At 31.8% G+C, this 11,505-nt stretch overlaps 1 protein-coding gene across 3 annotated transcripts in view; it reads right to left on the bottom strand.

Annotated features, from left to right (window-relative positions):
* Window positions 1–11,181, bottom strand: part of LOC129806107 (inhibitory POU protein) — a 77,320-nt gene extending 66,139 nt beyond the window's left edge. For all 3 annotated transcript variants that reach the window (XM_055854463.1, XM_055854462.1, XM_055854464.1), the window contains exon 1: window positions 10,648–11,181. In XM_055854463.1, the coding sequence (XP_055710438.1) occupies window positions 10,648–10,773 (126 nt within the window). In that variant the 5' untranslated portion in view covers window positions 10,774–11,181. The remainder of the gene's footprint in view (window positions 1–10,647) is intronic.
* Between the last annotated feature and the right edge of the window lie 324 nt (window positions 11,182–11,505).

Consider the following 11,505-nt stretch of genomic DNA (forward strand, 5'->3'; position numbering starts at 1 on the left):
TAATATTGAATCATTTTGAGTTTACCAGACACACTGAAGACACTTTTTCATATTAATATTTTATTGGTGTGGGAACAGAAGCAAATGTATATGCGGTCATATTCGACCCCAATAATTCCTTTTTCTTCACTCAGTCTCCCCGTGGTTTTTTTTAAACAGAAACAGAAAAAAAATTTCCCATCTCTCAGTCCAGTTTTCCCAACTTACCCGCACCCCTCTGATAACTTTAAAAGACAAAAAGAAGCGCCCCATTTGAAAATTATTCCACCCACACCTCAAATACTATTAATCACTTCCACAGAAATTCCACCTCGCTGAATGCTAAAAAATGTTCTTTGATTATCTTTTTTTTCCGCGGCAGGATTATACAATTGAATTGGAGAGAGCATAAAAAAAAACTTGAGAATTATTCATGGAATTCTTACCATGATTCTTGTTTTCAAATCTGTCATCAATTTATGTTTTATGCATGAAGACTCTTTCAATGAATTATACAGAGAATTTAAGCATATTTTTATCATAAATTCCTTGAAACTAAATTTATGGCAATTTATTTTGATAATTTGCAAAATGAACTAACTATCAGCAAACATTTTAAAACTCCACGTATTATTTTAATCCCCATAATAAAATGGATAAAATTGCATTAAACATTAGGGGATTTATTATAATTATGGTAAATAAAAATGTTACTATAAAATTCATTTAAAATGTTAATTGAATTTAAAGATTATTTTAATTAAATCTTTTTTTTCCGAAATTACTGATTTTTATTCAAAATTCATTATTTATCTGTGCTATTACTTATTCAATGGGAATACACATCAAATAAATATTGAAAGAATTTCTTCTTTAATCATGCAATAATTAAGTGATAACATAAATATTGTATTAATAACTCACGGGGTTTACCAAATCCGGTTTTCAGCTATAAATTTAATTATTTGTGGTGCTGTGAATAGTTTAATAGAATATTTGGGTAACTGGTGATTTAATAAAATTCTAGGAACGAAAATAAAATTATTGCTTGATATAAGAATCTTTATTCATATACAACCGCTTGTCCGTATCACATTGAATCTGATTTCATAAAAAATTATTTAAAAAAGTTTTAAAAGAAAAATTCCTATTTTTGAAGGAATTTTTGAAGATAGTATATCTCCACATTGAGCCTAAACAGAAATTGATTTTGATTCTCCAATAGTGTCTTGGATAAAAGGTAAATGGAACTCTATTTGCACAAAAAGTCGTTGAAGTTCGAAGAATTCAAATTCAATTTCGAATATTCATACTAAATTTTCGAATAAGGTGGAGAAAATTTATCAAATATCACACTAAAAAGCTGGCAAAAGAGTTACTTAGTGATTATGGAATGATAAGATAATGGGACAAGAACAGTAAGAACAGCTGTTCTGTTTTTTTCCTCACAAAAATGTGAAGACCCACATATTTTGACACTGGAACACTTCGAATTCGAAATTCGAACAGGATGTATCTCAGCCATCTTGCGGAATTATCTAAAAGTAAGAAAGTCTTTTTTTGGATCTTCAAATAGATTTTCGAATTTTTCAAGATCTACTTCTGTACGGAAAGATTGGGTTTATTTTCCATCAAAAATTTTTGGTAAATTGCTATAATTCCCATGTCTCTTGCTCTTGTGATTGTTTTTCTTGAAAATGTGTTAGGTTATGTGACTTCTAACCTCTTTAATTTAATGCAAAAGAATTTATATAAAAACTGTGCGGTTATTGATAGATTAATGTCAAAACAGCCCTGAAAGAAGTCTCCAAGAGGGACCATTTTCGAATTTGAGATTATGTGACGGTTAACCTTAAATAAATTGAGGTTATGTGATACAAATTAAGGCAAGAAATTTTAGGTAAAAACAGTGAGATTATTGACTTACTAATAATAAAACAGCGCTGAAAGAAATACCTAAGAGATCATTTTTGAATGTGAGGTTATGTACTTTATATATGTATCTGGTCATTCAATGGGCCAGAGCACGTGTGATAAATAAATAAACATAAATTTGTGTATGCATAGTGCATTATTTTGCAAAACATTTACCCTTTGATGAATTTGATATCTAATAAAATTATTGATTTTTCAGTTGCTCAAATCCTATTTTATAACAATAAAAAATTCTTGAAAACTTTCTTAAGGTACTAAAATTTCTAAATAATTTTTCAATATAACTAAAAACGTGAAATTCCTGCTTGTCTTTCGTTTCAGCCAATGGGTGACATATTCCTATTTTTGGTAAGGGTTTCTGGATCCTTGGACAACTCAATGCAAAAATTGGGTTTCTTGGGTTTCGCGAAGCACTTTTCACAAGGTTGTATCCGTTGTATCAATACGACTTACCAATTGTTTTCAGCTATTGGGCTTGGCAAAATTTTCAGCGAATGAAATTCTCTGTGTAGGGTAAGATGGGGTAATATGAAATTATGTGATTTTATCAATTTTTCAGATGGTCAAAGAGATAAGCAAACCACGAAGAACTACAAGATTTCACATTTAAGAGTACTTACTTCTTCGTTGTTTTTTTTTATATTTTACCGTCTTAAACCGTTAGGAAAACTCAAATATCTAAATTAGACATTATTCCAAGTTACCCCATCTTACTCTAATAGGGAGAATGGGCAGAATTAGTCAGAAGTAGAATTAGATACTGAGGTGTTATAGTTTTTCTTAGAAAGATTATTGAGTAAATAACTATTTATTTATTTAGAGTAGTTAACTCATTTCCTGTGCACTGAAATATTTGTCGGTCTAATTCAAATAACTTACTTACGTAATAGAATATTTAAGTTTTTAAAAGGCTTAATATGACTAATATTGCTAATATGACTAAGATATTTCAACATTAAAATATTGCTTCAACTTTAAGGTTCAAATGCACTCAGGCTAATCCTCAAGAATAAGTTTTTAAAGTTTTGCAGCAAAGGAATAAGAGATGTAAATTTATGCACATAATATTAAATTTCTCATAGTAAACTCTCATAGTGATCTTTTATCGCCAAATTGTACGGGATAAATATTCTTGAGGATCAGTCTGAGTCAATTATGTACTAAACATACCTACGGCTTAAGGCGAGAGACGGCCAAACGTAATTCTAATTAAAAAATAATGGTCAGGTTACATTTCCATGAGTTTCATACTAAACCGTCTGTCAGTTTAAGTCGTAAGTCTGTCTAGACAGAGCATTAAGAATTTTGATTCACGCCCATATGCTTGACAAATTCTAATAAATAATTTTATGCGGTGTCGTCCAAAATCCCGAAAACCCAAAATTCCAGAGAGACAAAATCTCGAATGGATCGGTAACCCGAAAGCCAAAATACCTAAAGACAAAATCCCTAATGGTCAAAATCCTCAAAGGGATACAATTATACGAAGGAAAATGTACCTATAAAATAATTTTCCAAAACACAGAAAATTTCCCTTTTCCTCCAACAAGCGTAAGTAAAATCGTGGAGGTACCTAGTATGATATTTTTTTTTTTTTGGTATTTTGGCCCATTCTAGATTTTACCTTTTCGGAATCTTGCCTTTTCGGGATTCTGGCTTATTGAGATTTTGGTTTTTCGGGATTTTGGCTTTCAGGATTTTGAATCATTCGAGATTTTTGCATATTTGGGATTTTGGCTTATCCGTATTTTGGCCCATTCTGGATTTTGCCTTTTCGGAATCTTGCCTTTTCGAGATTCTGGCTTTCGGGATTTTGGCTTTTGGGATTTTGGCTTATCCGTATTTTGGCCCATTCTGGATTTTACCTTTTCGGAATCTTGCCTTTTCGGAAATTTGGCTTTCGGAATTTTGAACTATTCGAGATTTTGGAATATTTGGGATTTTGACTTATCCGTATTTTGGCACATTCTGGATTTTGCCTTTTCGGGATTCTGGCTTTTCGGGATTTTAAGCGGGACCTATTTTTATAACCTTAAACTGATTCAGATTCAGTTTTTTGTTTGTTAAAGATTCACCCTTGGCGATGCAGTTATTATTTTCATTTTGAACATAACCTTAAATTTTAATTTTTCCCTAGCCTCTTGTTCCAGCTTAATTTTACGTAAAGAAATAACTTTACCAAATGTTTCGTCTTTATATAGTACATTTAATCATTGTTAAACTGTATATCGCGTCAGAAGCTGTAACTTATTTTGAACATAACCTCACACATTTTAGTCAAACTAAAGTTTATAGGATGCTTAAATTGTTTTTGAGCATTTATAGGTAGAAACGGTTGAATTATTTTGAACATAACCTCAAAAATTTAGTTGACATTACCGCTATAAGATTTTAGCTGATTTTAGCTTTGACTTTAGCATTACTGACTTCAACTTTTCTGCAAAATTTCCCACTCTATTTTCGCAACTTCTCCCTCAAATATTGTGGTCTCATGCAATCTCAGAAGCATTTTCTTTAGAATATTATGCAGGGAAACTGAGTGCTAGAGTACCGAGGAGAGAATGAGGAAGCGCATGAGAAGTGTTATTGATGTTTGATCCCTATTTTTGGGATAAACTTCCTACCGCACGGAAGGGAGCGATAGGGATGAAAATAAAGCATATGTATTTCATCCATCGCTTTAGATCATCCCAAATGCGCCACCAGATGTGACGCTCTGGGATGGCAATTCTAAGGGAAAATTGTATGCAAGGCTGATAGGGGGGATAGGATGGAGGATAACTTCATGGAATTTAAGCAAAAGGGAGCTTCTCAATGTCGGAAGATGGGTATTCTTTCTTTTTTTTTTTGAAATGGAAGGATATATGGCTGGTTGTATGATAAGATTAAATCTATACACGGAATCTGTAATTTTTTCCAAACGATATTATATTTCCCAACAACAGAATACAAATAATTTTCCTTTTTGGAGTCAGATCTAGTTTTGGCTAAAATAAATTATAGAACATGGCGTCAGATTTTAAATAAAAAGAATAATCCATCTAAACTTACATAATCAAGCAATTTGCTTCTCCTTTACTAATCCTATCCTTTTTCTATCCTTGTCCCCTCCTTAGTGTTCCTAACAGATTTCAAATTAATCAATTACAAATAATCAAAATATGTTTCTTTTCCTACTCACAAAATTTTCCGGTCTTTCCTTTTGCAATGAGTATCACAAAATGGCGAATGCCTATTCTCTATTGAGCATAGCCCTTTTCCAGAAATTCCCTTATTTCCAATAGAACTCTTCCAATGAATTCAAACTATTTTAAAAACTAACTGACAGCCATTTCTTTTTTAAAATTAATTCAATTACCAACAGAATCCCTTTGAGATTTTCCCGCCATCACTTGGGAATTTTATTTCATTCACTAAATGGGAATAAAACAAATGGAGTCCTTCAGGAAACTTTTATGTGTACCTTTCTGGGGAAAATTTGTGCAAAAAAATAAGATAGAAAGAAAAATAATTTAGAAAAATTGGGAATTAATTAATCCCTTTTGGGAGATTAATTTGCTGCAAACAATAATTTTGCAATTTTCCTCTAGGTAAATGCGGAATAATACAGAATTAACCCCCAAAAATGGTATTTGTGTAAATGAAAAGGGGCTGAAACTTACAAATTACAACCATCAACAAGCCACAAATTTAAAAGATATTATTTATCATCTGACAGTAAATTAAAACACATCCTGACAGTATCATAAAGATTGCAATTAGAATCATTTGTTATACGCGCAATTTTCCATCGTAAAGTCAACCCTTGGAAAGTTTTTCCGGGTTTGGATCAGATTTTAATTAGGGCGGAAAATTTATAGAAGATGAGATGAAAGCAACAAATTGTTCTAATCACCATCGCTAAGAATTTACTATGGAGAACTTTCTGTGAAGGTGAGCATTTTCCGGAGTAGGGTGCCTGTTTGGAAAACAAGGCAAATTCATGGGTTCTCAGGAAGGGATATCTCAAGGTGAATTAATGGAATAATTTTGGGGGAGAAAAGTTGAGAGAAAGATCTCAATTAGGATGAGACTCCAAAGCGTTTTAGGCGAACAAGCTTTCCTTTCCTCGTAAATCCCATTGAACTAATTGGTGTATATTGCTTTTGGTAAATAGATTTTTATTTTTACAATCCACCCTAAATCACTCAATCTTTCCTCTTAATGACATTTTCTTTTATCTTGGTATCCAAAAAAACAAAAACACAAGAAATATACCCTCCGTGATCTTCAAGAAAACAATATCCAGGCATGATAAAAAGGAAAATTCGTAGTGACAAATGTCACAGAATAGAGCAAGAGGGATACAAGGTGACAAGGAAAAGCTGTGCAAGAGAGACAGAGTGAGAGAAAAATCGGGGAAAAGCAGTGAAAGATTTGCATCAACTTGTGATTAATAATTCATCGAAATAAGTGCTTGAAAACTTGGCAGAGGAAAATCTTTGCATGAGCAAGAAAATTTGCATATCAAAGGTTCTTTTCGATATCTTTTGCGCTGTTATCATCACTTGTAGTCTATTTGACGTCATCCACACATTTTCTCTTGTCAACCATTAAAGATCAAATTTGCCCTTTTATGGAGACATTTTCCATAATTTTTCTTGAAATGTCGCTCCTTGGCTTTGCTAATGGTTATTCAATGTTAACCCATTCGCTTTGGGCTTCTAAAATCACGTAAACTACAGAGAATATACTTTTAGTACACGACTGTTCTAAATCATTATTTTGCCTGGATAATTAATTAAAATAGGGTCGGAGGAACGTCTGTTCGACAGCGAACTTCTGTAACGTTTTTTTTGTAATATACCTTTTACTATAAAGAGAGATGTTCAAATATCATATCCCAAATGGTACAGAGTAGGGTGTCAATAAGTGCTGACACGAGTTGTTAAAGTGTCAATAGACGTTCATTTCACCCTAGATACTTTAACAAAATAAGAAAATATATTAATTAATTATTTGTTAACTCATAAACACTTGAATTCAAAAACGACACGAACAGTAGCTTTTTTAATTTTAGCACATGACTGTTCTAAATCATCTCGTGGCAGGAGAATTCATTAAAATAGAAACACTGAGGAAAAATTAGAATTGAATTATAGTACGATGATTTATCTTCTTACTTTGTAATTTTTACTGATCAGAAAATTCAAATTATTTTAGTTTTTCTTATGTACTAAAGCTATTGAACTGACAGTGTTGCTTTGTAAAACAACTCAAAGAAGACTTATGGCTGAAAATTGAGAAATATTGTGATTTAAAATTAGAATACGACTACAAATGTTAACCTATAAACTCTTATATTCAAAAACGAAAAGAAACAGTAGCTTTTTGGTTTAGTACATGACTGTTCTAAAACACCTTGATGCAGGAGAATTCATTAAATATGAAACACTAAAATATCACTGAATCGAAATATGATGGGAAGATTTCTCTATGTATCCTTGTGATTTTTACTGATCGGAAAATTCAGTATAATAATTTTTTCTTGTGTACTAAAATTATGACAATAGTGTTGCTTTCTAAAACAACTGACAGAAAACCTAAGGGTGAGCATAGGGATATCTTGATAATAAAAATCTGAATAAACCATATACACTGTTATTCAAAACCGAAATAAACAATGACTGTTTTATTGAATTTTAGCACATGGCTGTCCTAAATCACATTGTGTCAGAAGAGTTTGTCAGGCATGAAGTACTAATAAACCAGAGAATTGAAATATGATACATGATTTATCTACAGTATTTTCTTTTAATTTTCGCTGTGAAAAAATTCAGAATAATCATTTTTTTTGTGTACTAAAATATTTAGTTGGCAGTAGGGCTTTGTTGAACAACTGACAGAACAGTAACGTTTCATTTCATATAAAATAAAGTGAAATTCAAGGGTGAGCAAACGGAATTATTTCATAAGCTCCACAATGAATATTATATTTGTGAAAAAATTAGCACATAATTGTACTAAATCAACGCTTGATAAAAATAATGAGTTTTGACGCAGAACAGTGGCAAAGTTATTAAAGCCCATTAAATTTAGTACAATAAAAATTCAGTAAATAAATATGCCATTTTTGGGCAAATATCGCAATGACTTTTTTTTTTAGTACAAATGAAGTAAAAGTGAACTAAATTGCCTAAGTTTTATTGGAAATCATATATTAAAATTCACCTGTATGGGGATATCATATTTTAGAAAAACTATCAAATGTAGAAGAAACACAATGAATAATATAATAGCAAATACTTAAATACACCATTTTTTAAATAATTAATGTATGACTACAAATTTTGATTGGGAGGTCTAGTTCCTCTATGGGATATTATGTCCGTATTATTATTATTGCTTAATTATTCAGGCACAATGACTTAATTTACATTACCAGCAATCGTTATTAATCACCATTCAATATGTACGATAAAATTTACTATTCAAACCTCGTCTAACCAGGCGTAACCATCTAAAAGCTCAATCAGAAGCCAGAGGTTACTGGGCCTAATAATTTATTCAGACTGGAGGTTTAAGTTTTAAATCCCAACATATTTTTAAAAATATTTTAGTTAATCTTTCTTTTATTGCTTTAGTTTATGCAGGACTCTTTGTAGAATTTATGATGCATATTTTTCAAGATTGAATGCTAAAACAGCTTTAGGGAACGTATTTATCAACCGATTACGGTAAGTTTGGGTTTATTGGAAAGGTTTTCGATCCTCATTCAAGTCTGAATAAATGCGGTTTCAGACTAGAGGTTTAGCCCAGTTCCTAAATGCCCAAGAATCCTGAAAAGCAACCAATTCTTTTATGTTTTTTTTTTTTAATACAGAGGTCTATTTACCCTTAATATATATTTACGATTCTTCGTCTTACAAAATTCCTGGAAATCCTTGGATTTTTCTCTACAGGAAAATGAAAATTTAGTGAAGGTTTTTACGAAGCTGCCCTGGTTTGCTTAGCATCGTACAACATTTTGCAAAGCTTATATTACACTTCCGTCAGTTTCTGACTAAGCCGTCTCGCGCTTTAAATCGTTAGTGTGTTTAAGACATTAGGTCTGAAGCCTGCATAAGTATCAAGTGTTAGCGATTTTTTTTGGGTACACGCTAAGAAAGATTACAAGGATGATCGTTGGTTTGTTTCTTTTTACAACGATTATATTTGTAACGTTAGAGGAGACTGGGACAAAAAGACACAAATCGAAAATTTTAAAATTCAATATAATCAAAGATAAAAAAGATAGCAACTTAATTTTTTTCCACAAATAGCCTCCATTGACCTTGTTCAATGTCGTAAGTTTTTTTTAGAATTCGAACAAGGAATTTAGAAAATTAAAAATATTGAAATTTTTAGCCCTATTTTTGTAATAATTTCCTTACAGCAGATACAATTTTTCACCTATTTTATTTTCAAAATTGATGCACTGGTGAACATTTCCAAAATGATTTGGATTCTTTGAATACGAATCCGCTATCTATTTTAGAATTTTACAAAGATTCTTATCTCCAGAAATTCCTTTTATTAAAAATAACCACTTGGGGTAAAAAGTAACAAAACGTATGGAGCAAAAAGTATGAAAACCCGATGCAATTTCTGATGTATCACGGCGAAAGGAACGTTTTTACTATGTCTCGTCTATGGTCAAACGATAGAGAAAACGCTTTTTTACAAAGGTGTAGATGAATAAATTTCCTTTGAAAATATGTCATCTAAGTATTTTTTTTTTAATTTATGGAAGTCCGTTATAAAGCAAATCAAATTGTGATAATATCCCATACCTGGTACTATTTGCCTCTACATTTTTGAGAATGGTCACAAAATTACCTTTTACGAAACAGCTCGATAAATGTATTTCCTTACAAAATAGAGGAAAATGACTTTCACAAAGTTGTAGAGCGGTAAATTTTCTATAAAACTGCGAAAATTAGAAATTTTTGAAGCGATTGAGTAGCTTCAATTATGTCTCCCCTATTCAAATATGTATTTCAGCCGAACACGTAATCTGAAAATGTGTAATTTAAATTTTATGTAATTGGTAAACTGTGTTATCAACTACGATGATTACACAGTTGTGTACATTTTTTTTACATATTTTGTGTAAGATTACACAGTTTTCAGAAAAAAATGTGTATAAATTACACAAATTTGTATCAGTACACACGATTGCATGTTTATGTAAAATTTACAAAAATCATAGTAAAGTAGCAAAAATTTTTTTGCTGTGTAAATGATGCATTAGATTACACACCGATTTTTACCACTGAGAAAAAAACTAGAGTGTGATTAACATTTTTTTCTCATCACTTTAACACTTTTTAGGTGTCAGAATATATCAGCATATTTAATGTTAATTTTACTTCTTTTTAAGGGTAAATCAATAGAAACAAAAAGGTTTTTTTTTGGAAATATTGTATATAACTTTGTAAAACAAAAATTTGTAAATAATTTGTAAATATTTTGAACTTAAAATAAATTTTTATATATAGTAAGGGTAAAATTAACATGAAAAAGGGTAACTTTAACCCCTAATACACCTAAAAAGTGTAATATTTACACCGATTTCGGATCAATACTGCAGGGTAAAATAAACATATCCGGAGTGTTATTTTAACTTTTTCGGATTTCTCAGTCGAAAGGATTAAACCTCCAGTCTGATTGAGGTATCAAGGAAAAGCTGATATAAGAAGTTAGATTACTTACCGAGGGATTTGTCATACACCTTCGCATTTGATCAGGACCCCGATAGGAGGGACTGTAGCGTCCTGGGAAGCATCCTGGTGTTCCCATCTTCATCTTATCGGGCGACGGATACATGGACATTGTCATACAGCCGCCCGTGAAGTCTTCCTCGAGTTTCAACGCCTTGGCGGCGTCAAATGGCGTCGGAGAGTAAATTTTGAGTCAGTTTTTTCAACCGATGGCACACACAACAATTCAGCTTTATGTCCTTTCTTTAAACTTTTGTTTTCCTACCTTCCGCCCACCAAGAGGCGGGAAGAAAAATCTACTGACGCGTAATTTTGAGCTGAATTTCTTCCACTTTGTCTCTAAAATGTTCCTGTTCTGTCCATTCACTGAGATCACCAAAAGTTCAAGAAAGTCTGAGAAAGTTTGTTTTTTTTCTTTGTGATTTTGAAGTCTTCAGGAATCAATTGGTATCATGTTTGTGGTCTTCATGCTCAATGTGATGCATTTTAGTCTTTTTTTTATCGGTTTAAAGGGGTTGAAAAAAGCTTTCACTGTAATTTAATATTAGTCATAGTGCCTTTCTCTCTCCCGCAGAAACTTTTGAGCTTTGAGGGAAAAGTTGTGAGTGTTTAAAATTGAAGGATCGTCAGGAGAGGGTGATATTTATCTCCATCAGTTGGATGAAAATTTTGTCTCAAAGATGTTTGGGAAACGAGGGAGAAAAACTACGTAAAAGTAATTTACAACCTTGGATGTTGCACAAGATTCGTGTGAGTGTGTGTCTTTTTTTCTGGCCAGAAAGCTCACAGAAGAACGATGTAATGAGAGTTAAAAGGAACTTTGAAAAAGTTTCTCTACCCGTCGGTAAAA

Source organism: Phlebotomus papatasi, chromosome 3, assembly GCF_024763615.1.
Source record: "Phlebotomus papatasi isolate M1 chromosome 3, Ppap_2.1, whole genome shotgun sequence".
Lineage (NCBI taxonomy): Eukaryota > Metazoa > Arthropoda > Insecta > Diptera > Psychodidae > Phlebotomus > Phlebotomus papatasi.